This window comes from Oratosquilla oratoria, chromosome 6 (genome assembly GCF_046742065.1).
Source record: "Oratosquilla oratoria isolate Oo_2021 chromosome 6, ASM4674206v1, whole genome shotgun sequence".
NCBI classification, from domain to species: Eukaryota; Metazoa; Arthropoda; class Malacostraca; order Stomatopoda; family Squillidae; genus Oratosquilla; species Oratosquilla oratoria.
In genome coordinates this window covers 69,054,354-69,074,811 of record NC_134782.1, presented here as the reverse complement: position 1 = coordinate 69,074,811, position 20,458 = coordinate 69,054,354, and the positions used below count along the sequence as shown (strand labels likewise).

The 20,458-nt window shown below is 38.4% G+C and overlaps 1 protein-coding gene across 2 annotated transcripts in view; it reads right to left on the bottom strand.

Moving 5' to 3' along the window:
- LOC143026579 (peptidyl-prolyl cis-trans isomerase D-like) overlaps positions 1-20,458 on the bottom strand; it is a 46,379-nt gene that overhangs the window by 12,192 nt on the left and 13,729 nt on the right. For both annotated transcript variants that reach the window (XM_076187212.1, XM_076187213.1), the window contains exons 2-4: positions 13,828-13,965; positions 8,498-8,793; positions 6,314-6,442 (exon numbers count right to left, since the gene is read on the bottom strand). In XM_076187212.1, the coding sequence (XP_076043327.1) occupies positions 6,314-6,442; positions 8,498-8,793; positions 13,828-13,965 (563 nt within the window). The remainder of the gene's footprint in view (positions 1-6,313; positions 6,443-8,497; positions 8,794-13,827; positions 13,966-20,458) is intronic.

Genomic DNA, 20,458 nt, shown 5'->3' with positions numbered 1-20,458 from the left:
CATTTCTATACCTAGTGTTCTCCTGTATCCACTGTGTCATTGTATGGTCAATAATCATCTCGAGTAGAACATTTCCCCATGAGCCGTCTCCACCCTTTACTGTCATCTCTTCCCAGCAGACTTCTTTGCAATTAAAGTCGCCCATCATAACTATTCTTCCTCCATCTTCCATTATCTTATTTAATGTTATCCTTGTGTCTTCTAACATACTTTTATGTTCACTCTCTTCCCACGAGGCTATTTTTATAGGCACATAATTTATCACAAACTTTCTGCTCTTATCGTCTTCCACTTCGATCATAATCATCTCTACTGTATTCTTTCCATATGTGACACACCTCACGTTTATATCCTTCTTAGTCAGGAACATAACTCCACCCCCTTGTTTTGTCTCTCTGTTTCTAATCCAATAATTATATGCATCATGTCCTACACTTTTAATTTCGTTTCTACAATTCCCATTATGTCTGGTTCTTTTTCATTCAGATAATCATTCAGCTCATTTAATACTGTTATTAATCCATCTATATTTGTGTAAGACACTTTTAGTTTTCTGCCACTTCCATTGTATTCTCTGTTTCCCTTTTGTTTTTCTCTAGTATGTCGTATTTCCTTACTTTCATATTCACTACTCTCCAATAGAATTTCTCTTTTTCCGACTGTTCTCGTTTTTTTCCTTAGCTTCATGTCTTTTCTTTTTTCCTCCTCTCTTTCCTCTTTTTATCCATACCTTTTTATATTGTTCACTTGCTGCTAGTTTCCCTGTTTTTGCTAAGATATTCTCTGCCGTAGTTTGTGACCTGAATTTAATCTTAATTGGTCTGGTCTTATCTGTACTATATTTTCCGAGGCTATACATCTCTTCAATTTGTTTCATGATTTCAGGTTCATCTTCCTGAACTAATTCTAGTAAACTGTTTACATACATATACCAAGGCTTTTTCCCCCTTACAAGGGAGGTAGCCAAAAAGGAAAAGGCATAAACTGCTTACTTTTTCTTTTTCCTAATTGATTCTTGTGGTTCTATTTAGGTTATATTTCTCTTCCATTTCTAATATAATTATACATTTCTTTTTATCTGCTAAGTCTCTTACTATATTCTTCTGTCTCATCACTTTAACCACTTCAATACGGGACTTAAATCTCGCAGGCAGCAGCCAATGCCAGCCGTACGACGTGTCGTAATAATACTCGCATCATAAAATATGGTCACCGCTTATATCGGTCGTTCTCTCTTTCACCCATGAATTTTGAAAACCACAGAGAATGGGATTAAGAGCATAATAGGGAGAATGTTAAAACAGAGGGGTGACTACAAAAAATATAATCAAGACGCCGATATGGCAGCGTCGCGAATCCACTTGCTCCTCATGACGCCTACGTGTGCGACCGTATGGAAGGGGTTAATAACTGAGTCTTCAGTTTGTTCTTTTATTTGCTGTTTAATTATGTCAGTAAATGCAACTCTACTGTTTTCTTGGATTTTTTTCCAACCCTGTGCTTCTTTTGCTATGGCCTCTTTATTGTCTTTATTATTCCTCTTTATTTCCTCATTCTCCTCTTTTACTTCTTTTAACTGTTTTTTTAATTCTTCTATTTCATTAGTTAAGTTTTTGTTCACCTTCTCTAGTTCTTCCAATTTTTCAACTCTGCGCAATCTTTGCTATATTACCTAACCTATTCTCCCACTGTTTGGTCATTTTTCAAGTTTTTCCTCTGGTCATGCTCATCGGGGGAGATTGGTATCCTCCCCCCCCCCTCATTAAATCCCTGGAAATTATTATCTTCACCTTCCATTGTGCTGCTCTTATCTATATTCCTAATCTTTACATTTTTGTTAATCCCTTCTTCAAAATCCTCAGACCTTTGTTTACAAGATGCCTGGCCTCCTGGACCAAGTCCTCCCCTTCCACATCTCTCAGTAATCCCTCTCCTTCTTTTTTATCACCTTCCCACTACACCACGAGCTTTCCCCTTCCCTATAAATACAATAAGGTACTTCATTGACGTCGAGATCCATGTATATTTAACTTTTTCTTCGGAACTCCAATTCTCGCTGTCCATCCGACGAAAGTGTGTATTTACCTAGTTGTATTTTACGGGAAGGGGAGCTATGCTCGCGGTGTCCCGTCTTCATATCTCATTTTATCTAAACTATTTTTAAATTCATGTATTGTTTTTGCACACACCACTTTCTCATCTAACTTGTTCCAACTGTCTATTACTCTGTGAGGAAAGCTGTTCTTTTTCAAATCTCTTCTATAGCTGTCTTTTTTTATTTTCTTTCCGTGTCCTCTAGTATTTCTGTCATCCCATTTTATCAGATTCTCTCTATCAGTAATTTCTATGCCTTTCATGATTCTGTAAATAGCTATCAAATCTCCTCTCTCTCTTCTTTGCTCTAGTGTCTGTAGTTCAAGTTTTTCTAGTCTCTCTTCATATGATAGTTTTGAGAGTGTTGGTGCCAATTTTGTAATTGCTCTTTGTATTCTTTCAAGTTTTTTTATACATTTTTTTGTACTTGGTGACCATATCGTTGCTGCATATTCCAATCTTGGTCTTATCAGGGTGATTAGGATTTTCTTCACCATTTCTTCATCCAGGTATGTAAATGCAACTTTGATTGTTCTTATTAGATTATAAGTTTCTCCAAAAACCTTATTTATATGTTTCTCAGGTGACATATTATTCATAACAATGACTCCCAGGTCCTTCTCATTTTCTACTTTTTTTATTCCTTCTTCTCCCAATTTATATGCTCCTGTTATTCTGTTTTTGCTTTTTCCAAATTCCATTATACTACACTTTTTTGTATTGAACTCCATCTCCCACTTCCTACTCCATTCTTGTACTTTATTTAGATCTCTCTGTAGTGATTCACAATCTTCTTCAGTTTTCACTCTTTTCAGTAATTTTGCATCATCTGCAAAGAAGCTCATATAGCTTTCAATTCCTTCATCCATATCATTAATATATATAGCAAACATTATTGGGGCCAGGACTGTTCCCTGCGGAACACCGCTTATTACTTCATCCCATTTTGAGTGCTGGTTTCTTATCACTACTCTCATTTTTCTTTCTTGCAAAAAGTCCTCCATCCAATTTAGTAGTTTGCCCTGTATTCCTCCTTCAGTTTCTAATTTCTTAAGCAACTTATGTGATACTTTGTCAAAGGCTTTCTTTAGATCTAAAAATGCACAGTCCGCCCATCCATCTCTTTCTTGTATTATATCTATTAGCCTTGAATAGAAACATATTAAATTGGTGATGCATGATCGTCCTTGTCTGAATCCAAATTGCCTTGGATTTAACACTGTTTTTTTCTAAATATTTTACCCATCTACTTTTGATAATTCTTTCACAAATTTTTGCTATTGTACTTGTTAGAGAGACTGGTCTATAGTTGGTAGGTTCTTCTTTATTTCCTCCTTTATATATAGGTACTATATTTGCTTTTTTCCAATCTTCTGGAACTTTTCCTTCTTTCAAGGAACTATTTAGTATGCTATGTATTTTGTCTGCCAGTTCATTCCTGCATTCTTTCAGTATCCAGTTTGCTATTTCATCTGGTCCATGCGATTTTCTGACATCAAGATTACTCAAGTGTGTTAATATTTCATTTTTTGTTACTTCTATTTCTTCCATAGAGGGGACTTTCTCTTTCCATTCGTTCTCTTCAGGTTGTATGTTCTCCCTTGTAAACACTGATTTAAAATGTTTGTTCATAATTTCTGCCATTTCCATTTCCTCAGTGTATTCAACTCCCTCCTGTCTTAATTTCTCCAAGTCTTGTTTGTTTTTCAGTTTATTGTTTACAAATCTGTAGAATAGTTTTGGTTGATCTTTACACTTTTCTATGATATCTTTTTCATATTTTCTCTTTTCCTCTCTGCACATTTGTACATATTCATTTCTATAACAGGTATATATTTTCCATTTTTCAGGTCTTCTGTCTTTTTTCCATCTGGTCCATGCTTTGTCTCTTTTGTCTTTTAACTCCCTACAGCTTTTGTTGTACCAGCATTTTACATATTCTTTTTCTTGTTTTTGTCTTGGGACATACTTTTCCACTCCTTTTTTGTAAATTTTTGTCAAAATATTCCATTTCTCTTCTACTGTTGTTTCTTCTTTGTATATTTCTTCCCAGTTTTCCTTTTGAAAGAATTCTCTTATTTTATCAAAGTTTGTTTTTTCATACATCATTCTTCCTTTTCTATATTGTTCATTTCTTTTCATATATTTTTCTTCATTAAGTTCCAGTTCAATCAATATGTGGTCACTTTTACTTATTGGTGTTTTATATTCAATTTTGTCCACTATTCTAGGTTCGGATGTAATTACTAGGTCTAGTCTCGATGGCTCTTCTTCATTTCTATACCTAGTGTTCTCCTGTATCCATTGTGTCATTGTATGGTCAGTAACCATCTCAAGTAGAGCATTTCCCCATGAGCCGTCTCCACCCTTTACTGTCATTTCTTCCCAGCAGATTTCTTTGCAATTAAAGTCGCCCATCATAACTATTTTTCCTCCCTCTTCCATTATCTTGTTTAATGTTATCTTTGTGTCCTCTAACATACTTTTATGTTCACTCTCTTCCCATGAGGCTGTTTTCGGGGGCACATAATTTATCACAAACTTTCTGTTCTTATCTCTGTCTTCTACTTCCATCATTATCATCTCTACTGTATTCTTTCCATATGTGACACACTTCACGTTTATATCCTTCTTAGTCAGGAACATAACTCCACCCCCTTCCTTTTTCACTCTGTTTCTAATCCAATAATTATATGCATCATGTCCTACACTGTTGGGTGGTAGTGGACCTTTTAATTTTGTTTCTACAATTCCCATTATGTCTGGTTCTTTTTCTTTCAAATAATCATTCAGCTCATTCAATCCTGTTATTAATCCATCTATATTTGTGTAAGACACTCTTAGTTTTCTGTCACTTCCATTGTGTTCTCTGTTTCCCTTTTGTTTTTCTCTTGTATGTTGACTTTCTTTAGTTTCATAGTCACTACTCTCCAATAGAATCTCTCTTTTTCTGACTCCGTTCTTATCTCGTTTTTTTCCTTTGCTTCATGTCTTTTCTGTTTTTCTTCCTCTCTTTCCTCTTTATTCATTTCCCTTTTTATCCATACCTTTTTATATTGTTCACTTGTTGCTAGTTTCCCTGTTTTGGATAAGATATTCTCAGCCGTAGTTTGTGACCTGAATTTAATCTTAATTGGTCTGGTCTTGTCTGTACTATATTTCCCTAGCCTGAATTTCTCTTCGATTTGTTTCATTATTTCTGGTTCATCTTCCTGAACTAATTCTAGTAAATTTCTTACTTTTTCATTTTCCTCTTTGATTCTTGTGGTTCTATCTGGGTTATGTTTCTCTTCCATTCCTAATATAATTATACATTTCTTTTTGTCTGCTAAGTCTCTTACTATATTCTCCTTCTGTCTCATCACTTTAATAACTGAGTTTTCAGTTTGTTCATTCATTTGCTGTCTGATTATGTCAGTGAATGCAACTTTGCTATTTTCTTGAATTTTTTTACAACCCTCCTTGTTCTCCTTATTATTCTCCTTTAAGACTTTATTCTCATCTTTTACTTCTTTTAACTGTTTTTTTAATTCTTCAATTTTCCTTAGTTAAGTTTTTGTTCGCCTTCTCTAGTTCTTCCAATTTTTCAACTCTCCGTATAATATTGTTAACATGACCGAACCTACGCTCCAAGTCCTCGATCATCTTATCGACCTTCTCTTCTAGTCCCCCCCACCCTCTTTAAATCCCTGGAAAATATTCTCATCACTTTCTACTGTATTGCTCTTATCTATACTTCTAATCTTTACATTTTTATTAGACATTTCATCGTCGTCGGGGGGCCGTTTGTTTACCTTTCGCCTGTCTGCCTGGGCCAAGTCTACTCCTTCTTCATTTCCTTCCATTTCCCTCAGTAATCCCTCCCCTTTTCCTCTTTCCCTACTTTCCTACTACCCCACGAGCAATTTCCCCCCACCCTGTAAATACAATAGGCACTTCTTTTTGCATTGGGATCCACAAAACTTCAATTTTCTTCAGAACGTCTTCTAAGCCGTCCATTCGTTGAAGCGTGTGTGTGTGTGTGTGAGAAGAATATGTGTGTAAGGGAAGAAAGTGTATGTGTGAGAGAAGAGTATGTGCATAAGGGAAGAAAGTGTATGTGTGAGAGAAGAGTATGTGTATAAGGGAAGAAGGTGTATGTGTGAGAGAAGTGAGTGTATGTGTGAGAGAAGAGAGTCAGTTTGAGAGAAAAGAAGAGAAGAAAGAGAGAAATACTAACTGGATCCTTATCAAAGTCCAAATCTGCATCTAGTGGATATGCTGGGTATAAATCCTCTGTTCCATCTGGTTTGCATAACATCATCTTTTCTCCTTGTTTGAATTCTCCACAATCTTCAATTTCAACCCTCTGCAAGAAAAAAGAAATGTACAACCATTTAAAAGTAAATTCTAAAGATTTCCTTGGTTTCTTTTCCTTTAAATAAAAATGTCATGGAATGATATATTCAACAAGAAAAAGTGCACCCCCCCAACCAATACATACATACACATATACAGTGTTGGCGGTCTGAGAGTAAAAACATCCCTAAAGTGCCTGGGTGTAGTAAGAAAGGGGGAGGAGCAACACAGGGGTCCCATAAAATAGTAGAAAGTGGTTCTGGGGCAATTTGAATTTATGGTCAGGCCTATTCTTTATTGCAACTGTCTCAATGACAGATGGTGACCCGAGCTCAGGCATGCTAGTGTGGGAGGATTTTTTCTATGGAACTTATATCTGGGGTCGTTGTTGGAATATTAAGTTAGATGGCTTTTCTTGCAGGGCTTGTTTAGTTATCTGGGTGTGAATGTGTTTCTGTGTGGATGTTGGGTGATTGGGGTGGCAGATTGTGGTAGATGTTTAAGCAGTATGCTGCTGGTGTAGTTTTTTGTTTCATTCATTCTGATGGAGAGGAGAGAGAAGACAAAAGATAAGTGTGAGTGGATAATGGTGGTGAATGGATAAATTAATGCAATCTGATGTGATTCTTATCTTCTTTATTTTCACATGAGGGGACAAGGTGGGAGGGCTGCCATGTAAATGTGATGGGAGTCAACCAGCTTCGGCTGTGGGACTTGCTGTGAATGTAACAAATCTTGGTGCATTGCTTCTGATCCAGGCAACGGGCAGGGATCCTTCATCCACATGTAGCTGTTATAGAAGGGAAGCAAAGGAGTGATGGATGGGACTGGGATGTTGTTGCCGTCATCATTCCATAGACTGCCTAAATGAGCAGTCCCATCTCCAAAGAACACTATGGCTGGAACGGGGTTTTCCCACAAATCCCTTACAGACTGTTATGTTGTTGGCAAACCACCACAAGAAGCCCTTGCCACCCCTGTGGGTGACACTGATCCCTGGAACCAGCTTCAGTTAACCAGGCAAGTACCAGTGGGATGGGTGGGGATAGCTGGCTACCTCCCTTGTAAGGGGAAAGAAACCTTTTGGTATACAGATATAGATTGATGTAGTTCTTGCACATAGATAGATGTATGGATAGGAACAGTTCCTGCAGAGTTAAACATGGAGAAGATAAAGAAAGGAGCAAGCAAACTGGTTCCCAACCTGGCAGAGCAGCCAACAAGAAGCTAATAGTATTTAGATTGTGTTGAAGAATCAAAGATAAGTAGGTGAGCTGATTGTGGTGGTCACTGCAAGGGATAGACAACAATGATAAGAAACATCTTGATTAGGGATAGAAGGACTACACAAAAACATGGAAACAAAGTGAAAAAAACTGTCTAAAGGATGTGAAGAAATATTTTTCCTTTAGACACATAATGTTATAATAGTGTAAAAGATGACATAGCCTAAGCTGGGACCTTACATGAGTTTAAATCTAGGTATGATAACTGGATGCTCACTGGCCGAGCGGATTAGGGCGTCGTTACTTGAGGTGAAGGTTGAGGTGATGGCGGCTCAAACCCTGCTACCGGTGAGTTGACCTAAGGGCATGGTTCATTAAATTCCACGCTACAAAGTCCTCTGTAAAGGGTACTGTCCTAGCCTCCTGATAGGAGGAGTTTATGATGTTACACCAAATCATCATCATGATAACTGGAGAATAATGTGATATAGCCCAACTTGGAACCATACATGAATTTTAAATCAGGTATAATTGGAGAATAGGAGACAAGACCCCACAAGCATTGCTCCTTTCCTGTATACTTTCACCACAATCAGCACAGTGCACAGATTAAATGCAGCATAGAGGCACAGCCCCACAGCAGGTCCTGAAAGTCAAAGCTGGTTTACCCCAACTGTTTCACCATATGACAAAACCACTTATCCTTTAACCTATGGAGCAGATGCAGGGAACATCCCTTTGTGCTCAGTCATCCATTTATAATCTCTCTTCACACATTCTCATTTCTCGCATGCTCTTCCCTGCTCTACTGAAATACTACATACACCCACAACTCTTACCTTATGGGGCTTATCTCCCTCAGTCTCTAGTTTCTCCAAAACTCGCATTATCTGAAGACCCTTAAGAACTTTACCAAATACGACATGACGGCCATCTAGGTGATGGCAGTCAGAGCAAGTGACGAAGAACTGGGATCCATTTGTGTTTGCTCCAGCATTGGCCATTGACAGCAGACCAGGGCCATCATGTTTTATTTCAAAATTTTCATCTTCAAACTTCTCCCCATATATACTTTCTCCTCCAGTACCATCATTATTGGTGAAGTCTCCTCCCTGGATCATGAAGTTCTCAATGACTGCAATGACAATATCTATTAGGTTTCAACCTGAACTTTGAAAGATATACTCTCTCTCTACATTGTTATCAATAAAACAACCCCACTGGAACATTCACCCTCAGAGATTAATGGGCATACAGTTCTACTCAACCCCCACACCATATCACATATCACACAAGTACAGTCCACTGACCACAATCAATCTAGTGCCCCAGGTCTCTCTTGCAGGAGACCCACAGCTCCCAGGTAACTGCCACTGGATTGGCCCATAAATCACTCATGGCTGTAATATTGTTTTGTTGGCTGGGTATACCTTTGCTGAGACAGCACAAGGTGAAGTGTTCAAAGTCTTTTGTGTGATAGTTGCATCTGTGCCAATTTGTTTATGTGGCTAAGCCTATTCTGTGTTGATTTCATCTTAATACTAAATGGTGACATGAAAATGGTCATGCTAGTGTGGTTTTTGTAGAATGAGGTACTCAGTGTCTTCTTTGTGGTGGCTGCATCTAGGGCAGTCTGATTCTGAGTTGTGCCTGAATACAAGGGTAGCATACTAGTGTAGTTCTTTATTTTTTGGAGAGGTATTTTTTCTGTAAGGCTGATGTGGGGGTGTTGGTGAAGTATTGAGTTTGATGGTCAGTCTTGAAGAGACCAAGAATGAGGTGGGTGATTGATGTAGGGATAATTTGTCCTGAAAAGATGTTCTTGTTTACTTTATAAAACTAGAGGATGAAGAGAGGTTGTAGCCTTGCTTATGATCAAATGGTGGGGGTTAACCAGCTCCAGCCATGGGGCTCATTGCCTTTGATCCAAGTAGTGTGATCAGGGAAGAGGAGCTGACACCAAATATAAAGATCTATCAACTTCAACTGTATTTATTACACTTTTTCACGCATGTGGAGCTGACAAACAGTGACTGCTCCACTCCCTCTACCACTTTCAGCTCATGACATGGAAGTAGTTCCACTCTAAAACAACACAGTCCAAAGTTCCTTCTCAGAGATATCTGTGGATGGGCCCGAGGACCGCTGCCAGCCACTGTGGAGGTGCAGGTTTTCTACTTGGTGAAACTTGAGGCAACAATTAATTATGTCAGATACTGGAAGGATCTCCTGTGCTATAAATCCATTACTCTTACTTATATAAACCAATATATATATATATATATATATATATATATATATATATATATATATATATATATATATATATATATATATATATACACTCACTATCCGAGTTACGACCTGTGCGACTTACGTCCACCCGTACTTACGACCACATTCAGCAGATGCCTACATGCACATATTATGAGTTTACTGGTTTAACCCCTTCCATACGGTGCCGCATACGTAGGCGGCATGAGGAGCAAGTGGATATGCGAGGCTGCCATATCGGTGTCTTGATTATATTTATTGTAGTTGCCCATGCGTAATGACATACTCTCTAAACTGTCTTCATCACATTTTCTATGGTTATCAAAATTCACGGGTGAAAGAGAGAACGATCGATATAAGCGGTGACTATATTTTATGATGCGAGTATTATTACGACACATCGTACGTTTGGCAGATAATGCTGCCCGCGAGATTTTGGCCCAGAGTGAAGAGGTTAATGTACATTTGCACGTGGCGTCCAGCATCCCGTACAACAGTTACAGCAGCACAGCACAGCATCTCACCAAGGTTGCACTGTCTGCCATAATTATGGTATTTCTACCATAATTTAGTGTGTGTCTACCATCTACCATACGATGTCTACCATATAACATAATTTTACTGGAACTGATATTATACCGTATTTTGATTCCCAGTTCCCACCGATAATCAGGGCAGGTGGGAATGGTCAGAAAGGGCAGTTTTGCCAGATCGGTGATACACGCTTCCCCGAAAGCCAAGACAGAGAGTCGGTTTACAGTAGTCCTGCATTCGTACTTTTCATTCTGGTTCGAGTTCTCTATTGGTCGAAAGTCGAAAGCTATAGTGTACAAACATGGATACAAATAGCTTTAACCCAAGTCTATGATATTCCTGGAGTTCTGAAGTATAATATCTTATATTCAATAAGACAATATATCTCACTGTACTATTCCATGCATACAATATTTATTTGATGAAATAACGTTATGCTATGATTATCGTTCTTTTCTTACGAAGAGAGACCGAACGTTTTCCCATGGGAGGCGACGATTGAGCCCAGTGCATAGAAGCGAATCTTGTACTTGTTTTCATGTACATTTGAGGGAATTATTTTAAATGTTATTAAGCCTTTATTATTTCAACCTCTTTTTATTAGTTATGCCTCGACCAGCGGATACCAACGGATCTCCCATGGTGCCTCGCCAGACCTACTGCCTGATCTTTCCCTCAACCGTACACACGAAGAAAGTGTAGATGACGTGCAACCAAAAAGTGGATTTTAATTTATATTTTGTATCTTTGTGTTAATTTGTATTTTCGGTCTCTAATAAGAATCCTGTGTAATATATTTTCTTTCTTTACCCTATCCTATTAATTTATCATTATTAATTTATTATTTAGTATAACAATCAAAGAGTATTGGATATTTTGCATACACTGAGAATGTTCTACAATGAGGCCACAAACAAAACATTTGAGCTGGATTTACGCTCTGCATCATATGTCCTTGAGTATACACCTTGAATGTATACGGCCCGAGTTATGACCGTTTCGACTTACGACTGGTTGGTCGGAAACTATCTAGGTTGTAACTCGGATAGTGAGTGTGTATATACATATATATATATATATATATATATATATATATATATATATATATATATATACATACATATACCAAGGCTTTTTCCCCCTTTCAAGGGAGGTAGCCAAAAAGGGAAAGGCATAAAAACACTCCCACCCATTTCATCCCCAAATACACTCCACACCCCTCCCACCCTCCCTCTCATCTGAGCACCTCCTGGATGACGGGTCATCCCTGCACCTTGCCCACCGCCCTGGGTCAGAAGCAGTGTCGCAAGACACAGCACATCCACAGCAAGGACGCTTCATTTAATCGGCGACCCCCCCTCTCCGTCCCCCCTTGCATATAAGGAGAGGACGGGGAGAAATCCCTTCGGGCTGCGTCAAAATTTACTCACACATACTACCCCCCCCCGCCCATTCCTCCTCATGCAATCACAACATCATCCATATACAACCATTCTCCACTCACCTCTGTCTTCCGTCCTCTCCCTTCCTTCCTCAACAGACATTCCCCTCTTCCCCAAAGCCCCCTTCACCCCATCCATCCACCTCATCCTAGGACGTCCCCTCATGTTCACTCCCTCCACATCTGCCTTCCATACCTCTTTTACTAGTCTTTCTTCACTCATTCTTTCCATGTGTCCAAACCATCCTAATATTCTTTCATCAACCCTATCTCCCAGCTCCTTTTTCATCCCTGTTCTCCTCCTCACCTCCTCATTTCTCACTCTATCTAGCCTAGTAACCTCCATCATACTTCTCAGACACCTCATCTCAAACACATTCAAACTCCTTCTCTCTTCTTCTCTTATGTTCCACGTTTCTGCCCCATACAGTGCTGTTGGCACAATCACTCCTTCATACAGTCTCCTCTTCGCATCCATTCCCAAATGTCTATTCCTCATTACACTCTTCAATCCACCAAGGCATTTACTCACTTCTCTCTATCTACATTCTACCTCCACCGTCACTCCACCTTTTCCTGCTACACTTGCACCCAAGTATCTAAAACTATCCACTTCCTCCAGTCGCTCTCCCTTAATGTTCACTTCCAGTCTATTGCCACTTTCACCCCTTGTACATCTCATCACCTTACTTTTACCCACATTAATCTTTAGCTTTCTTCTATCACATACTCTCCCAAACTCTGCCACCAGCTTCCTCAATATATATATATATATATATATATATATATATATATATAAATATACATATATATATATATATATATATATATATATATATATTTTTTTTTTTTTTTTTTTTTTTTTTTTTTTTTTTTTTTAAATATTTTACACCATTTTGGGAGTGGATGTTAAAAGGAGATTTTGTGATGGAGTAATTGTGCTGACAGCACTGTACAGGGCAGAAATATAGAATATAAGAGAGTAAGAGTTTAAATGTATCTGAGATGAAATGCCTCAGAAGTGTGGTAGGGGTTACTAGGCTGGATATTGTGAGAAACAAGGTGAGGAGAGCAGAGGCGGAAAGGGAGTAGGGAGATAAGGTTGATGAAGAAGTATTGGGATGGTTTGGACACATGGAAAGAATGAGTGAAGAAAGATTAGTAAAAGAGGTGTAGAGGTCAGAGGTGGAAGGAGTGAACATGTGGGGGTGACCAAGGATGAGATGGATGGATGGGGTAAAAGGTGGCATTGGGAAAGAGGGGAAGGTCTGCTGAGGAAGGGAGGAGACAGAAGATAGGGGTGAGTGGAGACTGATTAGGTATGGATGATGCTGTGATGCATGGAAGGGGGTGGGTGGTGGATAGGGTGACGAGAGAGTATGTGTGAATGATATTTTGATGCAGCCCAAAGGGATTTCTCCCAGTCTTCTCTTTTTCTGCATGAGGTGAAGGAGAGGGAGGGGGTCACCAATTAATGAAGTGGCCTTGCTGGAGATATATTGTGTCTTGCTACATTTCTTCTGACCCAGGGCAGTGGGCCAGATCCAGGGATGATGCATCATCCAGGAGGAGCCAAGAAAAGAGGGAGGGAGGGGTGATGATTGGGAGTGGAGTATGTGGGGATGAAATGGGTGGGAGTGAATTTATGCCTCTGACTTTGGCTACCTCCCTTGTAAAGGGGAAAATGCTGTTGGTATATGCATTTTGCACCATCATGTGAGACAGAGTCATTATACAACACTTTCCTAAACTCACTCTTTCCAGGGAGCAATACAAAACCTCTTCACTGAGTGACTAATGGGCTGAACCAGTGGCCATGACCAGTTTCCTAGGGATACTGTAGGTTTTCTACAAGAAAGAACCATGGCAATGGATTGCAAGATATCCAAAATCAAATTAGTACATTACAACATGACTTACTGCGATGGAAAGTGCATCCTTTGTAGTGTAGAGGATGTCCAAGCTTGCCGACCCCTTTTTCTCCAGTGCAAAGTGCACGGAAATTCTCTGCTGTCTTGGGGCATTTGTCAGCAAACAATTCTATAATGATGCGTCCAACTGCAAAGAGAATAACAATTAGCCTTGGTTAGCTACTTCCATTGTAAAGGAGAAGCCTATTGGTATACATACTTTTCTTTTCCTTTTCAACCTATTCAATAACACTATGCAGTTTGAGTCAGAATTTGTTGTGATTATTTTCAGCATAACAAGGGTGTAATAGGATTGGGAAGATGATTGAGAAGGATATCTACATAGTTGTAAATTCATTAACCACTTCAATACATCTCGTATATTCGTGCACAAACATTGGATTGCCAGTTGTACAATGATTTGATGATGTATCACATCTCATGTGCAAGATGCCTGATGTACACTGATTCTATAATGCATCACAATATGTGCATACCACTCTCTCTCTCTGTATTGCTAACTCAAAACCAATGATCATTATTATTATAATTAATATTATCATTACTATTATTATTATTATCACATCATTATTGTTACAAAAAAGCAAGGTAATTGAAAGGAGAAAACTTGTGGATGTGACATTTCTAGCAGTTCTATCTTTGTTCATTCATGTATTAATAATCAACTTTTACTGGGAATTTTTTTTTACCGTTTACAGTTTACCATTGATGAAGGTCCAGGCCCCACTCCACTCGCTATACTGTGCTCCACTGGGCCATCATATAGTATTAACACTGATATTTATCCCTAATGCACATATCAATAACATCATATGCTTTCATGAATAAGTGGGTCTTCAGTTCTTTCTTAAAGGCTATCAAGGTATCACAGTTCTTAACATTTCCAGGTAGCTCATTATATAATCATGGAGCAATCTTTTCAAATACTCTAAAACCCATTTCCAAGTTAACTCAGGGCTCAAAGTCTGTGCTGCTCAACAGTGTCTCAGAGCCATAGGGGTATCAAGATGCAAGTACTGCAGTAAATTCCTTATTTATCTAGGTTCACCAAATTACACTGCTTGATGTGTCAGGACACAAATTTTGTAGATCACGTGTGCTTTGATTGGCAGCCAATGCAAGTCAATGAGCACTGGTGTTATTTTTTTCACAGGGGGCCTTTATGAGTCTAGCAGCTTCTTCAATATATAATTAGGAAGTCCATAATAAAGTGAATCACAATAGTCCAATTTGCTAATTACATGACTGTGAACAAGCATTTTCATTGTATTTCCATTCAAATATTTCTTGAGAAATGCAATATTCCACTGATATCCTGTTGTTCTTATATTACCACTTGATTGATTTGATCCTTGAAAGATGGACTACAGTCCTATGTCTCTGATTGCTTTTTCTAGTCATTAAGGTTCCATTAATCTGTACTCTACCTTTCCAAGATTATTACTCTTTCCAACAATTAAGACATTCTGCTTTATCTTCGTTTAACTTCAATCGCTTGTAGTTCATCCATTTTCCCACATCTTTCATAATCATACCTATCTTAACTTCAGTATTCACTACTTCACCCAGTGTGTATCATCAGCATATAGTTTAAAGTCACACAGAAGAGAATGGGGTCCAGTACACTCCCCTGAGGTGTCAGAAAATTGTTACTACACCCACTCCTCGTTTAACGACCTACTCGGTTAACGACAACTCGGAGTAACGACGGGCTTTATGACAGACCAATATTCGTTTAACGTAAATCTCCCAAAGTTACGACGTCGTGTACGATAATTAAGTTGGCCGAGGCAAATTTGTATGATGTTATAAATGAACTTGTACGGTGGATATTACCTGTGAGGTAAAGTGTTCTGAAGCTTAGGTCTACATTACCATCCTGCAAGCTGCAAAAACTACCTGGGGTACAGTATATACCGGTATTGGTAAATTTTTAGTTTCGACCATGGGCGCAATATAGCAATAGAAAATTAATTATTAATTTTGTAAATTATAATGTATCAACGTAATATGCAATTTTGTGAGCGGAAAAAAAGAAGTGCTAAAACAAATTTCGTAAGTAACGAAGTCATGTTGGACGAATGGTACACCATGTTTGTTATGATAGATGCCGATGTCGAAGAAATGAAAGGATAATAAATTCGTCTAACCTAAACTAAACTAACCTGTGTTTGATAAATCATTACCTGCAAATTAAATGTCATCCGGCTCGTCCTCGTTGTCGTCGTCGTGAGAGACGTTGGCAGATGACAAGATGGCGTCCCGATCCTATGCTACCGACTTCGTTCATTAGCATATTTTCTTGTAGCATGGTATTTTTTACTTTCATTTCTGCCCACAAAATTGCATATTACGTTGATACATTTTAATTTACAAAATTAATAATTAATTTTCTATTGCTATATTGCGCCCATGGTCGAAACTAAAAAAATACCCCGGTATTCAATATGGAATGTCAGCATACGCAGATTTGGTCATATACGGTAATTTCAGGAACCTAACCACCATAAATAAACAGTAAATAAAGCTTTAATGTACTGTATAAAAGAGGGAAAATACACGAAAATAAAGATACATGTATTGCTGGACATTGTACATACAGTACATGTACGTATATGTATACACTTTTTTAACGACCAATTCGGTTAACGACGGCGCGCTGGTCCCAATTGTCGTCGTTAAACGAGGAGTGGTTGTATTTGTACACAATAAGGTCCGTTTTTAGATAACTTCTCAAATAATTAAGTGCATCACCTTCAATCCCAATGTTCTTACAGCCTTGAAGTAATACACTGTGCACCACAGTATCAAATGCAGCACTCAGGTCTGGTTGTAACCATAATCTCATAGATTACAACACAATGGAAAACTACACAGCAACATACAAACATACATACATACACACACCACCAACCTCTTCCTTCATGTGACCAAACCGTGAAGGACCCCTGATTCCTAAGAACACCTTTTACCCATACACAATATATTATGTAATCTAGATTAATAACCATAATATATGAATAAGCAGAAATAACTAAACATTCTAACCATTGTAAAATAAAATAGTATCCAAAACTTGTATCACTATAATAAATGTAATAATATCAAAACTTGTAATAATATCAAAACTTGTAATCATTTTCAGTTATTAGACTTTTGAAAAGGTCTCGTGATTTTGATCTACCCACTGGAAAGGCAGCGCCACCCACCCCCCGAAATTTGTGTCATTAATAAACAAAGTGCCAACGAATGTGACCACGTATACCTACATTACTCGTTGAGTAATTTGAGTGTTCCAGGAACAAGTGACCTTGTGTACTCTTCCAAACTCTACAATTAGTTAGTTATAGTTCGCTCGAACACATTGTGTGGCCATAACCCCAGTGCACCAGTTGCTGCTACCCAACAACTCAGCAAAATTTGTGAACTGTCACAACCTACCCCACTACAACGAACAAACTTATTTCCCCGTGGGGCAACATAGACGTGTGAACCACCATTCATCCCAGTAAAGAAACTCACCGCAGTGCCAAATCAACAGAACAGGAAGTCAGGGTCACCCATCAGACTGATCACCCTGTTAACACCCCCTTAGCACCCCACCCCCCAACAGGATCAACTACACACCCGACTCTCCACATCATCCCAAGGCCACCTATCAAATTCAACGGTCTGCAGCGCAAGTAACTCTTCCAGTCAAACATATAAAACCATTTTTTTGTCCTGTTTAGCTAATTTATAATCATATACAGGTTGACATTCAAAAATCCGGCAACCATAAATCCGGAACCTTCAGAAATCCGGGACAGATTTCGGGAGCGCATTTTGATTTTCATATTTCCCGCGTTGGTGCGCCACTGTTTTCTGGAGCTGCCGCTTATGCCAGAATCAGCTGTTGGTTCATGCTTCCACCTGCTAACAAGTAATCCTGCTCATTTTTCTCATTATTCTCATTATAGCATTTATTTGTTGTTGTATGGCTCCAATATGGAATCAACAAAGAAGAAAGGTGACATAAAACGCGTTATCGATCGCAGAGAAAGTGGAAATATAAAAAAAAAATTGGTACCAATGTGTCTGTGCGAACCATTTGTGAAACTTACGACATTATGTGTAAAAAGCCCATCTGCTATTTAGCTTCTTTCCTAAGAAGTACAGTACGGAGTATTTTATTTAGTTTAATTAAAATTCTTCGGAGGATCAGTTTTATATGTTTTATTAAAATTGAATTAAAATTCTATATAACTATCTTTACTGTATTTTATTTAGTTCGTGAATAATAAAATTTCCTTTGCTTTTCACTTAGTGTTTATTTTTCCCATTAAAGGACTGTACAGGTGGTAATTTTCTTTAAATATATACGGGGTACACCATACAAAATTATAAACTTCAAAAATCCGGCATTTTCAAAAATCCGGCAGTCCTCAGGTCCCGAGGTTGCCGGATTTTTGAAAGTCAACCTGTATGTATGTGTGTATATATATATATATATATATATATATATACATATATATGTATATATATGTATATATATATATATATGTATATATATATATATATATATATATATAGAGTAAGACCTCTCATTAACGGACGTTAATTAGCTGTGTTTTCGGCGTTTTGGAGTGGTTTTTGGGTGGCATAGTGATTCCATACACTAAACAACAGCACCAAAAACACAGCGAAAACACAGCAAACACAGCTAATTAACGTCCGTTAATGAGAGGTCTCACTGTATATATATACATACATATTCTTATATTCTAAGAATACTTCATCTCAGATTTCAATTTTCTTTGAAGGTGAGCAAAAAAATTATATATATACATAAAACTAATTAAAAAATAACATTTTAGGTTGAACATCATCAACAGCACAAACCAACAATCTACCCCTTGCTCTATAGAAACCACCTTCGGAACCATGAACAAGTAATATACCCCCTTTTTTTTTCTTGTGCATATATATTTGTATTTTTTTTTCTTTCATGATTGAATTACATGTACAAAAATAGTAACGATGTCACAAAATACCTGATCACATTCTGTGCCTAGGAACCTAGTTGAATCAGATCACAGCTTTATGAACATTGATAACACAAATGGAGCACAAGACGATGTGTCCCAAACCACCCCCAACACCCCCCAAACTAACAATACCACTCCACCAGCAAATCAAAGCCATATGAACCCAACTACAACTCAGACCACTAACCAACCCAGTACCCCACAAACACCCACCCATCCTCCAAAACCAAACAACCCCCCTACCCAAATCCATAACCACTATACCCTCTCAACCACAAATCCTGATATCCCCACTTTTTCGAAAGCAAGTGGCATCACCATCACTGACTACATCGCAGCATGTGAAGTCCACTTTGCTAACAATAATATAACCCAGGACAAACACAAAATAACTATCATCATTGTGGTCCCCCAGTACCAAAAAGAATATAAAGAAAATAGAAAGAATCCAAAGAGCAGCTACAAAAATGGCACCTGCACTTGCAAACCTATCATACGAGGAGAGATTGGCTAAACTGGAGTTACCGACACTGGAGCAAAGAAGAGAGGTGACCTATTGACCATCTACAGAATCATGAAAGGCACAGAGATACTTGATAGAGAGGACTTACTTAACTGGGACAAGAGAAACACAAGAGGACATGGAAAGAAAATAAAAAAACATAGCTATAGAAGAGAACTGAAGAAAAACAGAGTTTTCCACAGAGTTTTGGTCACTTGGAACAAACTGGATAATGAAATAGTATGCGCAAAAACCATTCATGAGTTTAAAAGCAAACTAGACACTGCGAGATACAATGGCGGGACACCATGAGCATAGCTCCCCTTCCTGCAAAATACAACTATGTAAATCAATAACCACATTCAGACAAGGGATGACTACAAAGATCTCTCCCATCTCCTAGAATCAAAAATAGAATCTAACATCACATACACACAATATTGCTCACAACTTAAGAAACTTTTCAGCGATAGACCTCAAAATAATTTTAATTTTCTATTCAAATTCCTGGAGTTCATGCGCAACCCCCCCCCTCCTCCTCCTTCCATTCTATCGTGGCACAGGTAGCCGAAGTCTCAAAAACAATCAGAGCTTCACTTAATAACCCCTCCCCATGGGCATCACAGAATAACCAAGCTGTGAACTATGTCAAAGGAGAAGATGTAGCAAATTTCTTTGAACTTGCCATGTTTTTCATGGCCCTCCCCATCAAGTGTGAAAGAGAGGCCCAACAAGTTGACATTGACATAAATGACACCTCTCCGTCCAAATACATCCTTGACATAACAGACAAATGTGGAATTGATAGATTCAGCAATGCTCAACCAGCCAGAATAAACACAATATCCTCCATAAACAACACTCCAAACCCCCCTAACCCCCTCAACCCAAGTACCTATAAATAACAACCTCAGCCCCATTTGGTGCAATATCCACAAATCAAATTCCCACAACACCCGGGATTGCAGACAACGCCCTACACAAAGTACAATGTGTTCCCTTCATATCACAACATCCCATTCAGATGCGGAATGCAAAGCCCAAAGACCCTACACCCAGTCAGCTAGCATGGGTAATAATCAGACAAGACC